Below are 25,469 nucleotides of genomic sequence, written 5' to 3' on the forward strand. Positions count from 1 at the left end.
TTTCAGAAATACCAAACTGAATAACAGATCTGAGTACAAACATCATCAAGCCCAACTTACAGTTTTAGACTCTCCAAACAGGACTAAGAACACAAAGGTTGGTGGCATACAGCAAAAATACTGTACTTGTAAAATTACTTTTAAACAATGTAATCATTCTTTTGTGTATAACACAGCATGTGGGCATATTTTTTTTTTTCTGACACTCCTGTCACTCCACTCTTCAGGTCGTCATACAACTCCCAGAAACATGGAGGCCTCCTACAGTAGGCCACATAATGTCCAAGAGCATCCTGGGTTAAGCCTCCTCTGAAAGCAATTACGGCCCTTAAGGTAAATCTCTTTCCTTGGAGCATCAGACTGGAAGGAAATTCACACAAAGGAAATTCTGTGGAGTTGCTGTTTCCCAGGTCAGTGTCAATCCACAGAAGTTCTCTTAGACTGTAACTGTGTGAAACTCTCCCAGCACAGACCATTGTTTCTGAGGTAGACTCTGTCTTGAATTCAGAGGGACACTGTGTTGGATTTCGGATGGGCCTGAGGCAGGGGGATTCTGGATGGTTAAGGCCTTCTTCCACTGCTGTCTGAAGATGAGCCATACCAGAAGCCTGCAGTACAGCAACAGAAGGGGAAACAAATGGAATTTCCCTTGTTACCTGTTTATTGAGAGCGCAGTACTGAGAGGAGCAATGTTTTGAGAAGGTAACACATGCACGTTTTGTCATTGACTTTTCAATGATTGTAGAGATGTGGCACTGTGCATTGATCTGAAGAGCACCTGACTTCAAATTGACAGCTTTGAATATTTCACTCAGCAGCTCTGCCCTCTGTGTGTAGACCTGAGCATTCAGACCATTTGTGGTGATAGTTTTCACAAGCTGGAGGACGTTACTGGCGCTTTCACTTTGAACTATATTTCTGAAAGTGCCACTATCGCAGAAAGCACAACACAAACATTGACAAAAAGCATCAAAAGCACAGGTGTTTAGCACAGAGATTCTTGATTTCCTGAATTTAACAGGCTGTTGATTATTTCCATTTTTTAACGTTTCCACTTTCAATTTTTTCCCCTTTACAGATTGATCTGCTTGGAGCCATTCAGGACAAGGTGAGAGGTACGATTTTCTCTTCCTCTTTTTGGGCGGAACTGCTAAGCCTCTCCAGTTTTCAACCACGTCTTCATCTTTTGGATGGATGTCTGTGACAGTGTCAGACTGTGCAGAAGAGGCAGCATCCATTTCTGGTTTTCCATCTACATTGCAAGTTGTGGTGGGTAGTGTATTCGCTCCTGTGATGATGACTGTGGCAGGATCCCCATCTTCTTGACCTTGTTTTTCACCTTTTTGTTTTGCGGCACAAATACGCATGTTGCCTTCAATGAAGGACAAATGTCGAGCAATGAATCGATCCACACGCATAGGCAGGTTTTCATGCTTGAAAAGGCCGTGTTTGATGTTTTTGAACTCTGCTTCAACATTAGCTGAACTAGCAGTGACGTTGGTGCTACGGAAGTGAGGGATCATTACCCCTGTCCAGAGTGGTAAGTAACTTGCAAGTCAGATTATATTAGGAATAATCTCAGGGAGGAAGTGCATATTATCACGATCACCATTAGCCACAGCAAGTGACCTGCTCTCCTCACATATGTCTGTAACCCACTGCTTTAGGTCTGTCTGTGTTTGGTCACATGGATCTAGTTCGTCCAGGTCCTCACCCTCTACATCTGGAATGATCACACACTCTTCTGCAATTCGGGCTTTCAGGTATTTCTTGCACCTTTCAGATATGAGGGGGCCTCCAGAGCTGTCATTGCCCTCTGCTTCACTGAGAGCAACAACAGTTATACTGCTTAGTATCTCCCTTGCATCGTCCATGGATTGTGACTTCAGAAGCTGTGCCATTGACCTCACATAGAAATCTTTGATGCGATGTGTTTTTTTCCGCAAACAGTCCCACTGGCAGATCATCTTGATGCAGTGTGCCACATCAACCCGTACAAAACAAGATGGCACTTTTGCTGACTGTTTCCCAAGTAAGACACCACAACACTCACTGATGTAGGTCTTGAGATCCCGATGAGAAGTAAATGCTTTGACCAGAGCTCCGAGCAAAGCCAGAGAAAAGTCACTCACAACCTCTTTTGGAGTTGGTGCACCTGCACGTAACCATTCTGTCATCCAATTTGTTATTGCATTAACATCATGTCTCTCTGACAGCATTTGCAGCACTGGGACACCTCTGCTTTCGTCAACTGCCAGAATGCCCTGATATAAAAAGATATGACCAGACATACCATTTGGTTTCTGTAGTTTCCTCACTACTGAGCCAGTTGCATCAAAACTCACAGTGGGGTTAGTAGATGTCTTTGATAATGTCTTGTAGAGATACATCTGTGTTTGACTCCAATAGTGACAGAAAAACTTGTCCAGTCCAATGTCTTTAATGCTACCACTGTGAGGTGCACTGTATTTTAGCATCTGCAGTGACAAAATAGGATCCTTGTCACCTAATTCTAAATCATTTCTCTCTTGCTTTGCTTTTCGCAGGGTGGCCAGATTAGGCAGATGGCTCGGCTCGGGATCACCAAACTCCATCAGTTTTGTTGCCTCTGATGCCCCCCATACATGGGGTTCCATTCTACCCTCACATAGTTCTTTGGATATCTGCACACGCAATTGCCCAGAAATTGCACGCTTGGGACAGCCAGTGTGCAGGGTGTCATCAGTGTTTGTGACAAAACACTTGAGCACCATCGGGGTGTTCATTTCAGGCTCTCGGTCACATTTTATTAGAATGTTGGCATGACACTCCTTACAGTTGCCTCTGATTTCGATGTATTTCTCTCTGTCTGATGGGTAGACCTTAGCTCTTTTAAAGGCAAATGTGCAAGAGCTCTTCACTTCTTGCCAGATATGAGAATTTATCACATGCGTCCAGATGCCAGGTTTCAAAATTGTATATTCTTTTTTTTGTGTTTTAGAGAACTTGTTTTTGTACTCAACTTTTTCAGGCATGAATTCAATCCATTTCTGAAATGGAACTTGAAGATCAAAAGTCCAGCAGTCTTTTGGTCTGGGGGAAAAAGACCCTGGCTCAAAGTCAGTGTCATCACTACTGACACTTGTTTCATGCTCACTTTCACAAGTATGCCCTAAAGCAGTCCAGATGTTGTGTCTGTTTAATTTCACAAAAGTGTATAGAGCCTTTGGGGTGATCTTGTTTTCTAGCTGCTCACTAAGCTCTGTCCAGATTCTCTGATTAGGAGTAGCTATGTTGCCATATTGTACTATTGCCTCTCTTGATGAACACAGGACTGTGAACATGGAATCCCTGTCAACTGCTGGTTTCTTGGGCATCTGGTATAAGCAAAATGAAATTACCCACATATCCTGACTATAAGGTCATTCATAGCATAGACGTATTTTCATGGATAACTGTATTGGTCAGAATATTAGGATAATATAATGTACTAACAATAAATGTGAACCTCCTTTTGAAAACCAGGCTAAAGTATCATAAACAATGAGGTCCTGAGCAAAAAAAAAGATTTTAACTATTATTTTCAAATTGTGATTTGGAAATTGTGAACTGGTTAATTAAATATATCAATGTTATATTTTCACAGAATGCTTATTGAAAGATATGAAGATATTTTCACACACTGTTCTTTACATTATGTAGGATGATTTTATGAATAAACAGCAAACCACCCAAAAATGACTAAAATGACAATGACTGAAAAAATAACTTTAACTCTGTTTTCACTGGCAGGGTTAAACATAAGAATATTATATGGCCCTTTCTGTAAAAACAGAGCTGAAGTGTTTTGTATGTGATTTGCTGTTTTTAACATGAAATCATCCTACATAATGTTAAGAACAGTGTGTGAAAATACCTTCATATCTTTAAAATCGACTAAGTAATACCATAACACAAATTGAAATCTTAGTGAAAATGAATGGTTGAAATCAAACTTTGTTGCTCATGATCTTATAGGCTATGAGACTTGAGCCTGGGGTCACAATTTAGAGACGTGTAGCTGTAATTAGCATTTCATGACGGATACTGATATTAGCAAGGAGTTTTTGGTTGAATAAATATTGACAATCGAAGCTTTCTTGAATGTCCTTCCCTTCATTTTTAAGGAGGTCTAATAATATTGCAACTGTCAGTGTGAAAATGGTGTACTTACATTTGCCAGAAATTTGATATAGTAACTTAATAATGGATTTTTCCTCTACTAACACTATTTACCATAGGATCTTGTTTAACATTGTGTCATGCGCAGTGTTGGCAGTGAAGCGTAGCAGATGATAGGCTACTCCGTGTAAAAAAAGAAAAAGAAAAGAGAACCCATGAAGAGAGGACAAATATTTATTGAATAAATATATTAGTATTGACAGAAAGTCGGCAGTTGGACTGAGTGACCTCGGAATGACCAATTCTATTTTTTATCATATGAAAAACAAACAGAAGCACAAAAAAAGAAGCGCAAACTTAATGTTTTAAGGCACAAACGATTGAGGCTATTTTGGATGATTTCGGAGCATGTAGGGGGGCTGATGACGTCATCGCCAATAATTAAATGTCTAATATTAAAACAATTAAAGCAGCACAAATGATTTTTTTTTTACGGCACAAACCAGCACAAACGGAGCACAAACAATTGAGGCTATTTTGGATAAGTTTGGAGCATGTAGGGGGGCTGGTGACGTCATCGCCTATAATTCAATGTCTAATATTTAAAAAAGCGTAGCAGCACAAACGCAACTTTTCGCGGCACAAACCAGCACAAACGGAGCACAAACAAGCGGCACTATTTTGGGTGGTTTTGGAGCATCTCGGGGGGATGAGTGATCTCCGAATGACCCTAAATTATTCTTCTAATATCTGAAAAACGGAAACAGCACAAACGAAATTTTTTACGGCACAAACCAGCACAAACGGAGCACAAACGATTGAGGCTATTTTGGATGATTTCGGAGCATGTAGGGGGGCTGGTGACGTCATCGCCAATAATTCAATGTCTAATATTAAAACAATTAAAGCAGCTCAAATGATTTTTTTTACGGCACAAACCAGCACAAACGGAGCACAAACAATTGAGGCTATTTTGGATAAGTTTGGAGCATGTAGGGGGGCTGGTGACGTCATCGCCTATGATTCGATGTCTAATATTTAAAAAAGCGTAGCAGCACAAACGCAACTTTTCGCTGCACAAACCAGCACAAACGGAGCACAAACAAGCGGCACTATTTTGGGTGGTTTTGGAGCATTTCGGGGGGATGAGTGACCTCAGAATGACCTAAAGTTATTCTTCTAATATCTGAAAAACGGAAGCAGCACAAACGAAATTTTTTACGGCACAAACCAGCACAAACGGAGCACAAACAATTAAGGCTATTTTGCAAATGTTTTATGTCGGGAGGGGGGCCAACTTCACGCAGGTCTGCCCAGCTCTGTAAAATAAACAAACAGGCATGGAGCGGGACAGAAACCCATACATTATATAGATTCATTACACATAGAGTGAAATATTTAAAGGCATTATTTTGATAAATGTGATGATAATGGCTAATAGATAATGAAAACTAGTGTCTCAGAAATCAGCAAATAACCTTAAAACACCTGCAAAGGTTTCCTGAGCCTTTAAATGGTCTCTCAGTCTAAATGGTGTTCTTCAGGACAAGACAGAGAAGGCATTAGATGTCAAAAGAGTGAATATGGAGAACAATAAGTATATTCTGTACATAACAGGGGAAGGTAACAGATTTTAGCCCGTTACCGTGCATTGTGAGATATGGTTACCTGCTGTACCACAGTCACTGTTCTCATCACAGATAAATGCACTTCAGAATAAGACATAATAATTTATAATTAATAATAATAATTTAGCAGACGCTTTTATCCAAAGCGACTTACAGTGCACTTATTACAGGAACAATCCCCCTGGAGCAACATGGAGTAAAGTGTCTTGCTCAAGGACACACTGGTGGTGGCTGCTGGGATTGAACCAGCAACCTTTTGATTTACCAGTTCAGTGGTTTAACCCACTAGACCACCATCTCACATAGAAGGCATTTGATGTCTAAAGAGTGAATATGGAGAACAATAAGGATATTCTGTGTATAACAGGAGAAGGTAACGGATTATTTTAGCCTGTTACTGTGTATCGTGATATATGGTGACCTGCTGTACCACAGTCACTGTTTTCATCACAGCTAAATGCACTTCAGGATAAGACACAGAAGGCATTCGATGTCTTAAGAGTGAATATGGAGAACAATAAGGATATTCTGTGTATAACAGGAGAAGGTAACGGATTATTTTAGCCTGTTACTGTGCATCGTGATATATGGTGACCTGCTGTACCACAGTCACTGTTCTCATCACAGCTAAATGCTTTTCAGGATAGCCTAAGACATAGAAGGCATTAGATATCTAAAGAGTGAATACGGAGAACAATAAGGATATTCTGTGTATAACAGGGGAAGGTAACAGATTTTTTTAGCCCGTTACCGTGCATTGTGAGATATGGTGACCTGGTGTAGGACTACAAGGTTACTCTGTACATTATAAACATATCATTTTATAATATTTTCTTATGTACATTGTATAGCCTATAATGCATGTATGTATAAAACAAAGCTCATTGATGTTCATGTTTCTTAAATGGACAATGTTTAGATTGCTGTTCTATTATTTGTGTAAAAGTGAATACACACTCACACACACACACACACACATATATATATATAGATGTGTGTTTTCACTTTATATATACACACACACTTACATGTTGGCAATAAACAATTACCATGGCAATCAAAATAATGCCAAACGCAATCAGTAGAGGAATTAAATGATCCTGCTTCGTACAGTTCAATCTGCGTGTTCAGCCACTCACGTCACGTCATCACTCTTAAGAGACTTTCCGAAAAGCCCGCTCACAGTAACGTGCACGAGAACAAAGCGCGTTATTGCCCAAGATTAAAAAACTGCGCACGAGCACAAAGCGCATCCTCGCCCGAATTTACGCTCTTTGCGTAGAGAAGTGTCGACATTGACAACAGCGCCTACTGCGGTCACAAAATATCACGGGTAACAGAAAAAATTGTAACACCGGCAAAACATACGTGTGCTATCTGGGATGTTTGTGTAACTTTAGAGACGGTCCCTAAATTCACGACAATCGAACGTCCACAGTCAAAACTCCTGTATGCCAGTGGACAAATACTGAATTTGTTTATCTATACTTGCATAATTTGCCAAAACTAAATAAGACTTTGAAATAGTACAAAAACACATGCCTTCTTTTTCTTGTTCTTTTGCTCATGTTGTTGTGTTTTTTTCCGCTACAGTACAGACGGACGTGCTAGTTTAACTATTTTTTTAGGGGGCTTACTTTTGCTTCCTGTCGAGTCATATATTCCTCACATCTGTTCCCATGGTAACCCCTGACCTCATCTATTACCAAAAACATTGATTATGTAGTCTTTTAAACTATATACTCATCACATCAATCAGTTTCCAAATGAGTATGAGGGGGAACTGATTTGTGAAAGTGTTGATTGGCTCAATAATCTGTTTTACAAGCATATCCCTTTTAACTGAATTTCTAATTTCTCTACAGTAAATTACATTTTATAATGTACGTGTAAATCTACAGTTTGGTGCAGAAAATGACAGCATCATGTGCACATGTGTAAGATTAAGCAAACGTTTAATTTCTCTGCTAAACTGCCTAAAAGGCTAATTTAAAGGAGCCCGTTTCTTTGAAGTGAAAAGTGACGTCATTAAATTACATGGATTAATAGTCACAGATGTGTGCATGACCCGAAAACGACATGAAAAATTAAGACGATTCTGACCCCTAGTGTTGATCCGGGCAATACGAGACAGTGAGATCTGACTCACTATCGGAGAGACAAATAATACCCACTATAACAGAAAAATGTAACACATCTCAAGGAAAAATGCTTTCCTTGCGCATTCCCATTTCCATAGTATTCGTAAAATAAATATTTTTTAATCTTTAATATTTCCCATAGTTACAAAATAATTACATTTTACAATAATTATAAAATAATTGTACATAAAAATAATACGTGAATTAGCAAAACAAAGGTTTAATATGTGACCCGGTGTTGGATTCAGATGAGATCCAATCATGAAGTTCGCTGTGAATCAAATGGTGTCGCTGCATGAGGGTGTGGGGCAAACAGCTGACCAATCACTAAACAGAAACAAAGTAAAACCAACCAATCAGATTTTACTTTACAAGTAGGCGACATTTTTTGCGGAAGCTGACGTTTCATACGGCACACAAGCGGTATATTCCTTTTCAATTCCCTTATTTATAATAAAAATGAAGATAATTACAACAAAACCGGTAAGTTTTAACCTAATTATTTTAAAATGCTGTTGTTTTAGTGAAATACTTTTTTCTGAGGTTTTGGGCCGGGTCTCGGTTTTGTCTTGATGATGTCATAACTTCAGAACAGCTGTAATCCAGAGCTGTTTATGTGTATAGACTCATTGACTGTTTTTTGTGTGTGTCAAATAAGACTAGGACTATTTCCACATCATTTTTGCTGTTTTTTTTTCATTGAAGCTCCTTCAATAAATGAGTTTAGTATTCTAATAAAAACATATAAAAAACTACTCTAATGAGAGTGTTTATCTTAATTTCATTCGATAATCAGAGCACCAAATTACGTTTGAAATATTACAGGAGAAGCATGTTCATGTCACAAATCTTTTGTACAAGATGCTTCTTTTTCATGTCCAGCTATTGCATGTTGCCACAGCTGTATTAGATTTCAAGGGGGAAATGACACTACTAACGATTTACGCTATTTATTACATTTCACACAGGTGTTCAAATAGCAGTCCCATGCTAGAATGTCAGCAATGTGGCCTGAGAAAGCTGGATTTCTTGATTGATGGGAGCATTGGCAGTGTTGCGTCATGCCACCAGCAGTCCTCTGCTGTGGGGCTGGACTCCCATCTTGTTTGCTCTTCTGGGCTCAGTATTTGTCCTGCTGCTGCCTTTAGCAGGCATAGAGGAGCAATGCTGTGCCACCCTGAAGGGCATTGCTCTCCTGCGATGCCAGCTGTGGGGGGGTGTCCAGCGACCTACGGTTCACACGACCAGCCTGACGGTCCTGTTCACAGAACTAGATCTACTTCCACAAAAAGTCAAGCCCAGTAAAGGTACAGTATGTGCTTCCCACTTACTTTTTTCATGTTCAGAATTTTTCCAAATTCATAAATGTCATACTCCAGATTAAACAGGTCAAACATGTTTACTATGCAAAACTTAAACTTCTTTGGAGAGATGGATAGTATAAATCTCTGCTTGAATGTCATTTTTGCCATCTGTTGATGACAGAGAATCAGTTTGAGGCGAAGACGGCTCTTCAGCAGGCTTTGGAGATGAAAAAGCAAGGAAAGCGAGAGAAAGCTCACAAACTGCTTGTTCACGCTCTCAAAATGAACCCGGAATTTGTGGAAGCGCTCACCGAATTGGGAACCATTCTGGAGGAAGAAAAGGACGTCGTCCAAGCAGATCACCTCTACACCAAAGCTCTCGCCATCTCGCCTTGCAACGAGAAAGCTTTGGTGAGCAGGGACCGCACTCTTCCCTTAGTAGAGGAAATAGATCAGCGGTACTTTGGAATTATAGAGGGGAAGGTAAGACGTCTCATGTCTATACCGAAGGGAAACTCTGCCTTGCGCCGTGTGATGGAGGAAACCTACTATCATCACATTTATCATACGGTTGCCATAGAAGGCAACACGCTCACACTGTCAGAGATTCGCCATATTATAGAAACCAGATACGCTGTACCGGGTAAGAGCCTTCAAGAACAGAATGAGGTGATTGGTGTGGACGCCGCCATGAAGTACATCAACACCACCCTTCTTTCCCGTGCCAAGGACATCACCGTAGATGATATCTTAGAGATACATCGGCGGGTTCTAGGCTACGTCGACCCCGTCGAAGCCGGGCGATTCCGGACTACCCAGGTGTTTGTTGGGCATCACATTCCACCTCACCCACATGACCTAGATAAACACATGCAGGAACTGGTGCAGTGGTTGAACTCAGAAGAGACGTTACATCTACACCCTGTAGAGTTCTCAGCTCTGGCGCACTATAAACTGGTTTACGTGCATCCGTTCGTGGATGGGAATGGTCGCACATCTCGACTTCTTATGAATTTGATCCTAATGCAAGCCAGTTATCCGCCAATCACCATTCGTAAGGAACAGAGGGCAGAGTATTACACTGCATTGGATACAGCCAACGAGGGTGATGTCCGGCCCTTTATTAGGTTTATCGCAAAATGCACAGAAATTACACTGGATACTCTACTCATAGCCACAACGGAGCACGCAGTTGGGCTGCCTGGTGCTAGCAATCACGCATGCCCGGACTGTAAACAAACCATACCTGCCCACAGCTGAGAAATTTTAGTTTGTGGGGAATAAATCACACCTGTACTTTATGTGCCATTTAGGGACCATGTGGGCTGCAGGATGATTCTCTGTTCATATCATCTGTTTAATGTATTACTGTTGGTTTTTGATGATGTGTAGCCACATTAAAGACTGTTTTATCCTCAACTTTATTGTCCGTTTTAAGTAACAAATTGAAGGAAAGTTTAATAGCTGTAAGTGTGAAAAGCCTGGTGAACGGTGTGTAGGACATACCTTACGCACAACTGCATTTATATTAGTTGTGTAATTCTAATTTCTTAAGTAGCTTGCTTTTATTCAAAAATCAAAACTTGGAGCGAAAAATAGCTCTAAAATCTCTATTTAGTACGAGTCATTTTCTGATAAATTATGAATTTGTGTTCTCGTGGCATGATTATTCATATCTATATACTGTAGCTTAAGGTACATAAGAGGAAACGTGACATTCAGAATTTTGATCTGTTTGAATAATAGCTATTTGCGTACTTTGCAATCATTACAATTATTCTTATCTCTGATTTTGTTATGTATAATTGAATATCTTACGTTCATGTAATTTAAGGATACATACTGTATACAGTCTGCTGCTCTTTAAAATGTAATTTAGCGGTTTTATTGAGTACAAGAAATATGTAAGTGTTTGAGGGCAAATAACATTTCCTTTTTTTCTGGTTTAAATATTGACTATAACTTTAAAAAGCAACCTTTAGCCCTTTCGTTGCAATATAGCATAGCTATAATTTATTTTGCTAGTTAAAGGCTATTTCAGTCACATTTTGGGTATGGGTCACCAAATCTGACAAATAGGTCACTTTCACTTTTATTGCTTTGTGTATGGAATAAATTATTGAACAGCTTTGTCTTATTCACTTTTAGTATTTATGTGATAATTTCTTCTCGCCTCCTGTATCCAAACACCACAACTTAATTCACTTAGAAAGGGAAAGTTCACCCAAACAAAAAAATGCTGTCATCATTCGTTCACCATCATGTTCAAAACATGTATATGACTTTTCCTAAGTATAAAGATATTTTGAAAATTTCTGTGATTTTTGTGTTCATAAATTGGAAATCAATGGGGTCCTATGGTGTCTGGATACCAGCGTGCTGAAAAATGTCGTCTTTTGTGTTCTGGAAAAGGTTGTACAGTTCTGGAAAGAGGGTGAGTAAATGTTGAAAGAATTGTAATTTTTGGGTAAACCATCCCTTTATGACTCTAAAACAAAAGTAAGATAACATTAAATATAACACAAATGATGTGTTTGACGACCATACACATTTATTTGCCTTAATAAACAATTTCAGGAATAAAAAGAACTACATACAATTTGCGCAACACAGGGAATACTAAAAGAACATTATTGTGTCTTAGGATGACACTGGCATGATCTGGTAAATAAAATGACCAATCTATAATCAAATAACTGAAACAACATAAATGATATAATGAATAAAAATGTTCAATAAAACATTGCACACATTTTTTTCTCAATCACTACTTTAGGCCACTGCGGTGATCAAACGCAAATATATAGAGCTACTGTTTTAGTTCAAAATATACATTTTTTTTTACAAAACTATGGCCAACCACAGGGGCATGAACAAGGAACACAATAAAAAACAATGCACAGGGTAATGGGACACACACGACCAAAATATTAATGTGAGAAGGAAACCTCTTATGTAGAACACTGCAGTGGAAAATTACTGATGTGACATTAAATCAGTAAATGAAATACACGAGTCCACTAGAGATCAAAACTAGAAAACAATACTAATATCCATGACACTTAAAATGATCTATATTATATGTTGTATATACAATACAGTATAGGACGGGTTCAAGATCCGGTGAACCAATAGCGGAAGGTTCTAGCGATATACAGCTGCATAGATTCTTAAACATCAGAGAACAGTTCCAAAGCTGTTCCAAGGCAGCAACCGTGCCCTTCAGCCTGTCCCTCGACTCCCAATCTTAGCACATAAAATCTAAAATTCTAGATACGGTTAAATCAAGAATAAAATGTAGTCAGTCTCAATTAAACCCATTCGATCAGTCTATCTATGGAGCACAAGTGTCCGCTTTCAGCCTATTACTGAGTGCACAAGGTAAGGCAGGTTTACAAGCTGTGTCAGCTATTAATAAACATCAAACTTAAAGGGATTTAGAACTTGGAGAAAATGCCTAAAAATACATGACGGATTTCTAAAACTTTTGCATAAAGAACCTATACTGATCTCCACTAGACTACAATGAACAGCATCTAATGAAAGCACTGTTGTCTAATACACAGTGAATCCCTTAAAACAAACATATTTTCACAAGGTGCGGATCTATTACACCATTTTATCTTCATTTTGAAGACATTTTTATTACAGAAGATATTTGTAAATGTACACATGCAAGACTGTTTTAGATGGATGTGGTACTGCAAATAACTTATTTATACATCATGCAGTTAAGATATGTTAAATTAAGTTTTTGTTTCCATATTTATTTTTGCCTAAATAAAAAAGTCATCTATTTGCCTAAAAGGGGTCTGGAGTGAGAAAAGGTTATGAAACCCCATTTATAATACACATCTTCATAATAAAGGTTCTTGCATATACCTTTTTAAAACGACGGTATACATCATTTTAACAGCTTGTTAAAAAATACTCGCTGACAAAATCTTATCACCCTTACCCAAATCTTTTCTTAATTACCAAGAAATCAAAACAACTCGCAACTCTATGGATGAGGTCTTAAAATATTTTTAATATATTTCAGGGATGGTCTTTTATTTACAGAAAGTAGGCTCAAATAAAACGCTGTTTCTTCACTGGACTCTGCAAGGACACAGCATGGCTTTTCTGTCAGAAGGCAGGTGTTCTTTACGTTTGATTCTGCATACGATTTTACTTTTTGAGAAGCATTCTGGCAAAGTCTTCGTTGGACAGCGTCTTCGTTTGTGTGGCCAGGTTAGTGGTTCCTGGTCCTCCGTGCACCCCATCTGTTACTGTCCCGTTCTCAGCTTTGGCATCGGGTGTGCTCTGCCGATGAAGTGAACGAGGTATCAGAGAGATCTGAGTGCGTCCTTTCCCCCTTCTGAGAATGGAAATAAGTTAACGGATGTGGAAAAGGAGGATGTAAAGCACACACATGCACAAAATTGACAGGCATTCAAATGTATCAATGAGTGCGTTTACGTGCACAAAACAGACAGATATCTATCAAAAATCTGCTTAAAAGGCTATGCATAAAACTGCGTTTCATGAAAGTTTAAGACTTGCTGGGTTTCTCGCGTGCAGTGATGTCACCGTCGATAGTCTGTTTAGTAATTAAAAATGCAGTGGGAAAACAGTCAGAAGCTGCATTTTTATATCTCTTCTCATGTCTGCAGTACCTGCATATTTCATTTTGACGTTTCTACATCAACTGCATGATTCAAGAGCGGACATTTATGCGTTATTTTACTATTACTTCCATTTGGGACTTTTTCGCTGTCAGACATGTGCACATAAACAAATCTGAGAGAAACATGGTAAAGGCGTTTACATGCAGCGCGAGTGATTGGCAAAAAACTACATCTGGAGAGTGGGTTTTTCTTACGCCGTTTATGACCTGATAAAAGAAAACAGTTATACGCGTTTACATGACCTACTTGTTATCAGCTTATTATGAATATTCGGAGTAATACTGTGCATGTAGACACATACTCAATTTTATGTTTAAATTGAGTATACTACAGTAAAGCTTTGTTGGTTGCTAATTTGTTTAAATGTTTCTAATTACTGACACCTAAAAGGTAGTAATTCAACACATATGACCAGCTGATCTGGTGTATCAAATACTTACGCTCCCTGAAGTTGCCTAGGCATTGCTGCCCCCAGGATTCGACTGGGCACTACTTTATCTTCAATCTTCCTGCTCGGTGGGTTGCTAATAGCAACCGAGAGCTTGAGGTTCTCCAGCATGGTGCCGTCCAGTTTCAAAACAGCTTGCGAGGCCTGTGTCTCATTCTCATATTCCACGTATGCCAAACCCTAGCACAGAGCACACCAGAATTTAGTATGGACAACAACCATTCATTATAATTATAAAAAACAGACATGCATTTACCCATTTTAAACAATTTGAAATGCCTGTTTTAAATAAACAGTAAATAGACAATGTGACGACATTCTAATGGATATTGTACAATCTTCATGTGCACTTATGTTGGTAACTGAGAGCTACACACCTTGGGTTTGCCTGAACGATTGGTGACTAGCCGGCTGGCAATGATTGTGCCGTGTTCCTTACAGAGCTGTTCTAGCTGTTCTTTAGTGCAGCTGTAAGGCAGGCCAGAGATAAAGATCTTGTGCTTTTCCATTGACGTGTTAAACTTAAAGACCTGCCAGGAAGACAACATCAGTCAAATTAAACAAACAAAAAACACTGAAAGTGATCATTTAAGATAAATTGTAAACCATTTAATTCGCCAGATGCCAACAATATCAAACATCCAGACAAAATAACCAAAAAGATTTAATAAATTTCATCATAAGCTGTGTATGTTCATACCTTAAAATCAGGATTCTTATTCTTGTCGACACAAGGCGATACAAACATGGGCCGACCATTCACATCCAGTCTGTCCATTTTCAAAGCCTCTGGTACAACCAGATGGTCCTCGAACTGCACGTAGCAATAACCCCTAAAAACACCTTTCGGTGTGAACACTGGTCGCACCTGCTGAATAGTCCCACAGGTCCGAAACAACTCCCGCAGCTTGCTTTCAGGATCCTCCAGATTAAAAGGCAGATTACTGACAAAGATGCTGTTTTCATCTTTACGCTGCTCCTGTGCCATTTCCTGGGTCTGGCGTGGTGCTTCCGTCGCAACCTGCTGATTTTTACGGTAACCAGGCGGCCCGTTTTTACGCGGGGGTGGAGCTCTTCGTCCGAAAAGCCCACTCTCGGTCTCCATGAGCTCCTCCGCAGCATCCCCTTTGTGCCTCTTTGAGGGGAGCTCTGCACATATTTAAAGTGTCAATATTGTTGATATCTAAAAGTCTGTATGCAGTAGCTGAAGGCCAAATGCATTTAGTTGTCATACTACATGCAATTTATACAGATTTGTTTTGAATTTTACTATGAAAAAAATAAAAAAGCAGGAGTGATGTTTTCTTCTTAATAAGTGCTACAAAGCAAACAGAAATGTTTTTTTTCATACCTGTATCCTCTCCCCATTCCTCCTCGTATTCATCTTCAGCTTTCCGTTTATCTCCGGTTCTGTTTGCTTTCTGGCTTTTCTTCTGGGTTTTTTTATCTGCCTTGCCTTTCCTCCTGTGTTCGACTTTCTCCTCCTCTTGTCTAGCAATAGAAGCCTCTTTCTCAGCCACCTAAGGGAAAATAAAGCCTTATTTCTACCAGTTGTTTCTTCCTGTCGGATGCCTTGCAAATGCATGTACATTATCATACACAAAAGAAAGACCGTATGGACTGTGCTCTTACTCTTGATCTCTGCTCGTTCACCCTGTTGAGTTTGGTCTCTGTTTTCTGCACTGCACCATCCCAATCTTCTAAAGAACCTGTGAAGAATGACACCGGGTAAGACTCCCACATAAGCGGCAATACTAACACTACCTTGATCCTTGATCTCCAAATCCAACTCACCCTCCACTCTTTCAAAGCTAAGCAGGACTTCACACACATGTTCAGGGTAGTCTGATGTGCACTGTACAGCTCTGTGGAGAGCCTTTCTGCAATGGGTGGCATCTCCGTGTGACCTGATGCACATACATACAATCAGAACATTCATGACAACACAAACACCCTATTTACTTTCACCATCTTTAAAATGTTCACTGACCTTTCCAGGTTATAATATTCTAGCCACATGTTGGCATATTTAGCGTTCCCTTTTGTCATGATGCTGTCCCACAGCTCACGGGCCTTCTGCATGTTCTTACAGTGTAAGGCCTGTTCAGGGCGATCAGATGCAACCAATACTGTATTAGCTGCACCGTAATCAGCAGAATTAGTACTGAGTGTGGACAGATGCAACGGTGTAATGTTTCCTCACCTCTATCCTCGCCCAGATCTGCATTATTGTGCAGGACAGATCTCCAGTTTCACTGAACCCTGGCAAGGAACGAGATAGCGGTTGAGTCTATCTGTCTCTATTTCTGCTGTATATTTTTCTGAATGCATCCTATAAACAGATACACTTACGCTCTTCGACATCTTGTTTCAGGTAGTCAAGGGAGCGTGTAAAAGCCGCCCGCAGCTCATCCAGCTCCCTGCTCCACTCTGTAATAATCAATGAATCCATCCATCAATAATGAATAATCATATTTACTGAATTATTATCATGGACCAAAGATTAAGAATATAGGACAACAGACTTTACAAGAATATATAATAGGGCAGAGAAGAAAGGCATTAAAGCGGCTAAAAAACCTTTGCTGAAATCAACACGTCTCCTCAGGTAGTCCAGATATGATTGCCAAATATCGACATAATCAGTCGCCTGTATGAATCCTGCATTCAGGGCCTTTTCGAACACATCTGTTAACAAGATGTTTACGTCACAATAAATGAATGGCAAAAATGTTTTAGAAGAATAGGAGAGATTCACTAAAATTCCAAATTCACAAAATTGTGGCTTTCAGCACCTGTCACTGTTTGATGATCTTCTCTATGCCTCTCCAATGCCAAAAGATAGCTCTTCCACAGGCCCATTGTCCAGGGGCAGTTCCTGACGGCTCGCTCATGAGCAGATAAAACTACATCTTTAATCTTCAACTGACGATCCTACGGTAAAACAGGAGAAAAAAAGAATATCTGAGCAAATCATCGATTCAAAGAAAAAAAACATTTATTTTAAAGGAGGTGGAGACCGAGCTAGCATTCACAAAGGGCAGCAGTCTGACTCAAAAGCAACCAGATTTGTGATCTATAGGTTCTACCTGTTAAATAATGTTATCTTCAATATCCCATTTCAAAAATGTATAGATCAAAATGGAAAGGTCACAGTGCTTTATCAAAAGCTACTATAACATCTACGCCAGTCATCCTCAATTGGCTGACTGCGGTCCAGATCCGGACCTTTGCTTCGTTCCATCCGGACCCGAGAAGGCCTAATAAACCATTTAAAACTTTTGAATATCTTAGTTGTTTAAAATGAGCCCCGCGTCTACACAACGGAGAATCACATCAAACGCTTGCAGGAACATTTATTTAACTGACATTTTGCCACTATATTCTGTTGATATCTTTATCTAGCGCCATACTCGCTTCATTTGAACCTTTTCGGCTCCGCGCGGTGCTTCTCCGCCGCCAAATATGCGCGCCATGAAGAGCAGAAAACACTTGCTTATTTTAACAACACTAGTGCATACATGCAGGGAAGGTAAATGGACATACAAAAGATAAAAAAATGAAGCAAAATTTTAAGCATTTGTATCTGTCCGTTTACTGTTTGTTATATGTCTCCAACCTTTCGACCAGATTTATGATATTCTATTAACCATAACGTTTTTATCTACATTTAGCATTAACATTATTGATCAGCATGTAAACATTGTTAAAACACATCGTGAAAACCCAGGCTGAAATCTCATAATCTAATTGATTATTAGATAACAACCATCAAAGATTTATTTCAAGCATTAATTTTGAAACACCACGGGTCACTTGAAGAGAGAAAGAGGCACGGCTCACGTTTTCCACAGGGTTTTAGACGCGAAATGTAAATTGGGTGCCCACGTCTGTGTTCTGTTAGACAATTTTGTCAGGCCAGAAGGTAAACAATAATGTTATAGTGGGAATTGGTTTAATTACAGAAATTGTAAGTTTTCAAAATGAAATCACAGATCTGTTCGGTAAAAGATCATAAAACCTCCAGCAGGTAAAAGACCATAAGACTGATTTGTCTGCAAAACTGCACAGAAAATGTCACAGCATGAAGCCAACGTACATGTTTCAGGAAGAGCAGGTGCGTGTGATGAGCGCCCCATAATGACTTGTAATCTTCACAGCCAATCCAATGCTGCCATTCTCCTGCCAACCCCTTAACAAGCAGCTCTGCTGTTCAACGATTACGTGTCTAGCCTCGAGCTACAAGAGACGTGGATCGCTCCACCATTGTGAGCAAAGCGAACAATTTAATATTCAACTATGCTAAATCTGTCTCTGGGAAACTGCCCCACATCAATAATCATTCAGTGAAATGCAATAATGCCTTTACAAATGAGAGATGCTTAAAATCCCTGCTTTGCAAACCCTTTTGGCCCCGCCAACTCAACATCTGCTCACTGGTCTTTAAAAATGGCTTTGCTCAATCAAAAGACTGAATGAGGATATCTGCTGGGTGCAATGTTTCTCGGTGCATGCCAGGAAGTTAGTTACTAGGGATAGGCATTTTGGTGACTGCACAATGCCAAGAAGGGGTTGAATGCTATTGATCGCTTCCAAATGAAAGTCACAGCTTTCACAGCTTCTATTCCACCGTAGAAACTACATTTAATCCTCCCTCCTAAATTGGTTCATTTCTGAAGAAGAGTTTCAATACAATACGGAGCTTTGTAAAAAGTAATCACCCTTATATCGATTAGGCAAAGCAGTTTTGTGACTTACATTGTGAGGTGCATATCATTTAGTTAAATAGCATCTCAATTTAATCACCTATGTGAACACAAGCATGGATGATTGATTTAATTACTCTTCACACGTATAGAGCTGCCAGGAATTCAACTGCCTGAATAGGCATCACCATCAAACTTCAGTAGGCATCCTTTAACACCAGAGTTCATTTAGTTCATCTGCTGAATCAGAATACTCTAATGGATTGCAGCTTTGGATGCTAATATGAGGAAGCTGTGTCTCTCTCTGTCCTTCTCCCTCTCATTTTCCTCTCTCTCACCTCTCTTTCTGTCTCGTTAACTCAGTTTCCCCCAGCCATCTGGTGAGATGTGGGCTTTATAATGTGCTTCCAGCAGCGATGAGCCAGTTGCTGGTTTTCGGCTTATGCATCTCATTATTGTTCCATTAAAGCAATTACTACGCGCCTGAATAAACGGAGGGAGGTGGGGGTGCTGCTCGATGACAGTGAATACGTGGGTTGCTCACCAGATACGAGGTGTACTTGATCCACAGGTCGGGCACGAGGCAGTTCTCCGCCAGCGCTCGCTCAAAAATGATCTGGACTCGGGCTGGATCGCCTTCCTTCATCTCGAAATCTATGTAGGCTTGATACTCTGCCAGCTTTGGAGGTTCAGAGACAAGCTTTAAGAACAAAATCAACAGCATGAGAAAGTGGTTACAAATGCCTGTAAATAAATTCAAGACAATTAAAACAAAACTACATTTGGAAAACTTAATGCTTAAAGTAAAAAAATGACATCTGTTTTAATGAAATTTACATAAAAGCACTGGACTAAATATCGTGAGGGTTAATTATAATTTACAGAGATGGAGACCCAAGTTGAATGTTCACAGCACCTCTCCCCTCCTGAAGTTACCACTATTTGTCAAAATCACTGTAATAAGTTGACTATTAAATGGAATATCCACTTTGTCTGGGAACCGTGCAAGTTAAGTTAAAATCCGGTACTATAGTAACATGAGATCTTTGTGTTTATTTATTTTGATACCTTCTTGAGACAAAAGACAAATACACAAACACACAACAGAAAATAACTATGATGGTCGGTGTTTGGGTAAATGTATTTCATACACAGATAGCCTTATTAAGGTCTGGTTTTGAAATGGGAAATGCATTGATGAGAGTGTTTCTAAAAAACAGATTTCATTAGCACAGTCGGTGCTAACCCTAACCCTAACTTATAACACCTAATGTCTCTTCACGGCTGGCAGTTACTTAAATATTGTCAGACAATTGCAGTAAAATGTTATTTTACATCACATTTGCTGCCATAGTAGCAGTCAATAATTCAGCAGTAAATAATGAAAAATGTAAATTAAACCTCTCGTAAAGCTACTCGAGTGAGATAAGTGTGTGTGTGTTACCAAAGTCTCCTCATAAGGTTTGCATTTCTGCATCTGTTGCAGTGCACGTCGGTAATGGTGTGTGACCATCTCGGGTACACCATCATCTGCCCAGTCCGAGTATTCTGCATATGTTCCCTCCATATCTATAGAACAGAATATATTCGCATGCAATAATGATTAAACAAACATCCAAACATCTCCCTTCTAAATGGCAATGTACAGTCCTGAACAAAATCTTAAGACCAGGGGAAACATTACAAATATTCACATTTCTAGCTTGTTAACAATCAATTTTAAAAGCTGTTTGCGGATGCATTTGTTTATTTTCAAACCAGAAATTAGCAAACCATCCCACCAACCCTTTTTGATACAAGTACAAAATGTCTTCAATATTGCTTTACATAACACCTCTGTTAAATTACGTTTTATCACCCATGGCATCACATTTACATGTAGTCATTTAGCAAACGATTTTATACAAAGCAACTTAGAGAGAGTTTAGGGAGCGATAGCATTGTCACTCCGAGACAATGTCATACAAAGAAAACAGGCTCTGGAAACATGAGCCACGCTGTACGAAATCCTAATCTGAGATCTGGCTCTCTGGACTTAGTGAGATGTGTTCAGCCATTTCTGCATCTCTGGTGCCAAAAGCAGCTGGCGAGAGAAACAGAGATGGGAAAAGAATCCTGCTCACAAAACCAGACCATCTGGCTATCTGCAGGCAGCTCCTGACTCTCCTGCCCTTAGCCTGCGTTACAGGGTCTACCTGACAGCACCTAGACTTTACTTTTAGAAACCACCTTTCCTAATCAATATCAATTAAAAGTTTGAATCAATTCTGTCTGGCCAAACTTTAGTTTCGTCTTTACAGTCCATGTAACCCTATTTTTTCCTTTCAAAATTGCACAATTTTCTGTTCATAGTTTAAATTCTTTCGGCCACATTCATGGTCTAAATTCTTTCGACATCCGTTCTCCTCAAACCCTGCTGGCTGTGCATGTAGGGATTTCCGATTGTTTAATCCAGGACTGGAAAGGAAGAGAAGAATAAGAAACTGATGGACTTAGGGGGGTCTTACCCATCAGAGGTACAGCAAGTTGCCTTTTGAAAAGCGTGTGTATGCGCTGCAGCTGGGCGGTAAACAGTTTCTGTTGCTCCTGTGAGGGAACACTGCCAGGAGGAGGCTGTCAAAGACAGGGACGTTTATAACCACAATAACATATAAAACAAACTGACTGACAAGTTTTGCGCATTTCATGTATTTTTAAAGACCTTCAATAAATATCTTAAAACATATATCTGAGAAACTCAGGAGTTCATGTACCTGTACTGTGGAGAGAATAGCAATTTCAAACTCTCTGTACGCCTCCCAGATTGAAGTTCCTTTAGTCATATGTAGGCCTACTGCTGTCAGCGCCCTCTCAAAGATGGACCGGACCCGCTCAATGCCTCCCTCGGCTCCCATTCCCCCGATGGAGTACTGTACATATTCAAGCCAGATCTCTGGACCTGTGGATGGCGTTATGAGCAGATTTTAAAAGAAGCAATTTTGAAATTTAGCTTGTGGTCACATTTTACTTTTCTAATTAAAAACAAACAAGATAACAGCAAAAAAAAATTATCACACTATTCCAAAGAGACTTTGACAGTCCTGTGCCAATACTATAGCATGTTTCAGAGAATATAGTCATATCCATGTCAGTCTATGCATTATAATAACAGCACACTTACAAACATAATCTTTCACAGCTCTCTCAGATAGCTCGTAGACTTTCTCGCGGTCCGACTCATCTTCTGTTACACGAATTTCATCTTTCAGCCAGTCCAGCCAATTCTCTGTTCCACCAAATAAATCACATATGAGAGACTCACACAATACCCAAATGCAGACACACCAGCTATGATTCATTTCAAGAGCAGTTCAAGTTTTGTTACAAAAATTGCAACACTCATGGACATCATACAGACGGGTTATACGCTTATCATTATCCTAACATTTTTACAATCTACAATAACAACCTGGCTTTTCGTTCAGGTGCTCAGACCTGGAGATCAAGCTTCCTGTAGAGTTCAGTATAACCTTCATATGGTGTGCAAACCTCAGGAATGAATTAACAGGACATAACATAGATGGCCTGAACTCTAAAAAGCACATTATGTCCTTCCATTTTAAAACTTCACATTATCCTCATCATTCTCTCTTACACAATCAGAGAAAAATCTGGCTGCCATTCAAGGCACATTGAGACCAAAGAAAAGAAGAGGAAAACTCACCTTCGGTGAGAGGAAAGAGCTCGCTCATCTTCTGTCTGGCTTTGCGCAGTCTGTGCAGCTTCCCTTCCTGCCTCAGGAGTTTGATCAAGTCTACATGGCAGTTGTAGTCAAATACATTGATTGACAGCTGGAGGAAAAGGAACAGGGTACAATGACTATTCTTGTAAGAGATTTAGTTGTAGTCACATAATATGACTGCATGTGAAATTGACAACTAGTTTCTAGGTTTATTAGAGCAAATGCACATGCTTAAGGTCCAGCGTGTAATTTTTGGAGGATCGAAGGACGTTGTGCTTCGAAAGGGGTGGAGTGAGGCATTGGTTGCAATTCGCAATCTCACCGCTAGATGCCGCTAAAATCTCCACATTTCTCCTTTAACATCATTAAAAAGAGGCATGACAAAATCTTTAATTGAAATTAACAAACCAATGTGAAACTGTTGTCGAGTATGATGCAAATAATAAAAAACATCAGTGTCTCAATGCAATAGGAAGCATAAGACTGGCACTTTGAACTCAATTTACATCTTTATTCGTCTTTACTGAATAATACTATCTATCATCACAGATTCTCATTTTCTTCTGTTCCCAGGACACCAACCCAAACAGCGAACAACTAATAAGTCTGGGGGGTGGATGGCTAAAGCCTCATCTGGACAAGGCGGGCATACTAGAGTGGGTGACACAGGCACAGTGCCACTTCCCACAAGGAGCAATTCTCTCTGTGGGACATAAAAAACGGGAATAAATCAAACGATGGCTAACCGCATGGCTTGTAGTCATCAATGTTTGTGAGGTGAAAGGTTGATTGTGCTTTCTAATTTATCCCATGATAACAGAAACCGTCTGAAGCTAGAACACAGCACAGCTGAAATTAACCTGGAACGTGCACAGGACAGCTGTTGCATTGCAGGACATTGTCCATACTAAATGCAAAAGGCTGTAGAATAAAGTCAAGAGAAAACATGACTGCTATTTCATACAAATTCAATGACTTGTATTTTTAATAACGGGAATAATGATTTGCAGAAATAAAAGCAGATAAGAGTCACAGGCAGGAAACAGACAGATGAACAGACTTCGGAAGAATTCATTATGTTGTCTATATTTTGGCAACATTATTATTCATGTAAGGAACATAAAACACCGGAGAAAAATCAAATACGAGCTGTTACAAACCAGATCAGCAACAGATCATAGCGACACATGAGACAAACATAGACATTGAACTTTACAATCAATGCGCCCCAGTTTTCATCAGTGTGAGTGGGTCCCAAAATGAATGTTTTCAACATTAATCAAACTTAAAAGTTACCACAAGGGGTAACAAGTGACAGCTTGTAAAGTCAGCGCTCTTCTATAAGATTCACTGTAAAGTAAAGTGCTCCCCTCAAAGGGACAGTTCACCCAAAAATGAAAATTCTGTCATTACTCACCCTCATGTGGTTCCAAACCTATATAGACGTCTTTGTTCTGATGAACATGAAAGGAAGATATTTGGAATAATGTCAGTAACCAAACAGATCTCATCCCCTATAGATTCCCATAGTATTTATTTTTCCTACTATGGCAGTAAATGGGGGGCGAGATCTGTTTGGTTACAGACATTTTTACAAATATCCCCCTTTGTGTTTATTAGAACAAAGAAATGTATTCATGTTTTGATCGATCTGAGAGTGAGTGAATGATAACAGGATTTTCATTTCTGGGTGAACTATCCCTTCAATCTATGCTCTATGGCGCGTATTTTGACTCCTCGCGCAAGCATGCCTCACCTAAACACGCTCAATAAACGTCTAACTTTTATTCCTACATATTGACAAGAAATATTTTAAATGTACACGCACATAACCCCTCTTGAAATATCTAGTGCCTCTATGTGGTGGGAACAATGAAACGAAAGAGCGAATATATAAATTTGGGTAGTTTTATCGCCAAGGTGTTTGCTAGTTGGCTAAGTTAGTCTTGGCTAGCCCCATTCCTCGAAACTACATTTTCCCGCCCCTGTTTATGACACGAGGTTAACAGTGCCTATTAAAAATGCGTGTTTATCAAATTTATGAAGAGAAATTGCCCTGTACAGTCATTTAAGCGGTGTTTCGAGAGCTGCGTATGCGGGGACAGCCTTTAGCCTCATTCATTCCTCTCACCTGCTCCTCCAGGCGCTGGATCTCCGCTTCGTTCTCCCTCTCGTCCTCAGAAGTATCTTTGTCGTCGTCATCTTCCTCGGAGTGCTCGACTCCCATCCGCTCTTCTTCGTCCTCCTCTGACTCCATCTCTCGCTCCATGCCCTCAGCCTCCTCTTCGATATCGGGCAACAACGTCTGTTCTTCGTTACTCGTCGCCGCCATGTTGCGAACTATCTGCCTGGATACAGGGGCAGGGCTCGCGAGCACAACACAAGAGCTCACGCGAAAAACAAGGGGCTCGTGCGACCAGAAGGCGGAGCTCGGGGAAAAACAAGAAACGCGTTCGACTTCGCACAGCGCAACCGCTGCGCAGACCAAACGGTGTATGACATCCAAGTACCGCGAGAGCGATGTGAACTCGCGTAAAGCAATACATGATTTTGCATTACAGTTGATTTATTTTGTGCATCACAGCGGTAATAATATAAACAGTGAATAAATGCACACCTGAGAAAAATGTACGTTTTGTAAACATTTTGTAAACTGTTTGAGCTGTGAGTCCTGTGAATGCCAGTGAAAGCACTCCGCCTATTGGTTGAAT

General features: G+C 39.8%; 2 protein-coding genes and 1 long non-coding RNA gene across 3 annotated transcripts; 2 read left to right on the forward strand and 1 right to left on the reverse strand.

Moving 5' to 3' along the window:
* The first annotated feature begins 2,058 nt into the window (after nt 1-2,058).
* LOC130420129 (uncharacterized) lies at nt 2,059-4,112 on the forward strand. The gene is made up of 2 exons (XR_008906581.1): nt 2,059-2,351; nt 2,547-4,112. It is a non-coding gene; the product is annotated as an uncharacterized LOC130420129 (long non-coding RNA).
* Nucleotides 4,113-8,291: 4,179 nt separating this feature from the next.
* LOC130419400 (protein adenylyltransferase FICD) lies at nt 8,292-11,534 on the forward strand. Its single transcript, XM_056746115.1, has 3 exons — nt 8,292-8,392; nt 8,878-9,216; nt 9,395-11,534. Exons 2-3 carry the CDS (start codon nt 8,946-8,948, stop codon nt 10,471-10,473), a joined length of 1,350 nt encoding a protein of 449 aa, XP_056602093.1. The 5' UTR covers nt 8,292-8,392; nt 8,878-8,945; the 3' UTR covers nt 10,474-11,534.
* Nucleotides 11,535-13,223: 1,689 nt separating this feature from the next.
* LOC130419502 (squamous cell carcinoma antigen recognized by T-cells 3-like) lies at nt 13,224-25,240 on the reverse strand. The gene is made up of 19 exons (XM_056746305.1): nt 24,890-25,240; nt 22,741-22,867; nt 22,198-22,302; nt 21,791-21,975; nt 21,545-21,650; nt 20,482-20,606; nt 19,582-19,737; nt 17,127-17,265; nt 16,912-17,019; nt 16,684-16,761; nt 16,535-16,593; nt 16,322-16,431; nt 16,126-16,238; nt 15,964-16,040; nt 15,683-15,851; nt 15,032-15,480; nt 14,709-14,861; nt 14,324-14,511; nt 13,224-13,573 (listed from the first exon to the last, which is right to left on the reverse strand). Exons 1-19 carry the CDS (start codon nt 25,088-25,090, stop codon nt 13,384-13,386), a joined length of 2,838 nt encoding a protein of 945 aa, XP_056602283.1. The 5' UTR covers nt 25,091-25,240; the 3' UTR covers nt 13,224-13,383.
* Between the last annotated feature and the right edge of the window lie 229 nt (nt 25,241-25,469).

The sequence above is a fragment of the Triplophysa dalaica genome, chromosome 4 (genome assembly GCF_015846415.1).
Source record: "Triplophysa dalaica isolate WHDGS20190420 chromosome 4, ASM1584641v1, whole genome shotgun sequence".
NCBI lineage: Eukaryota > Metazoa > Chordata > Actinopteri > Cypriniformes > Nemacheilidae > Triplophysa > Triplophysa dalaica.

Coding starts and splice junctions, on each gene's coding strand:
- LOC130419400 (XM_056746115.1), top strand. CDS start 8,946: ATGGGAGCATTGGCAGTGTTGCGTCATGCCACCAGCAGTCCTCTGCTG. Junction 9,217..9,394: donor AAAAGTCAAGCCCAGTAAAG/GTACAGTATGTG, acceptor TGTTGATGACAG/AGAATCAGTTTGAGGCGAAG.
- LOC130419502 (XM_056746305.1), bottom strand. CDS start 25,090: ATGGCGGCGACGAGTAACGAAGAACAGACGTTGTTGCCCGATATCGAA. Junction 21,976..22,197: donor AGCTGTGAAAGATTATGTTT/GTAAGTGTGCTG, acceptor CGCCATCCACAG/GTCCAGAGATCTGGCTTGAA. Junction 16,594..16,683: donor GAAACAAGATGTCGAAGAGC/GTAAGTGTATCT, acceptor GTTCCTTGCCAG/GGTTCAGTGAAACTGGAGAT.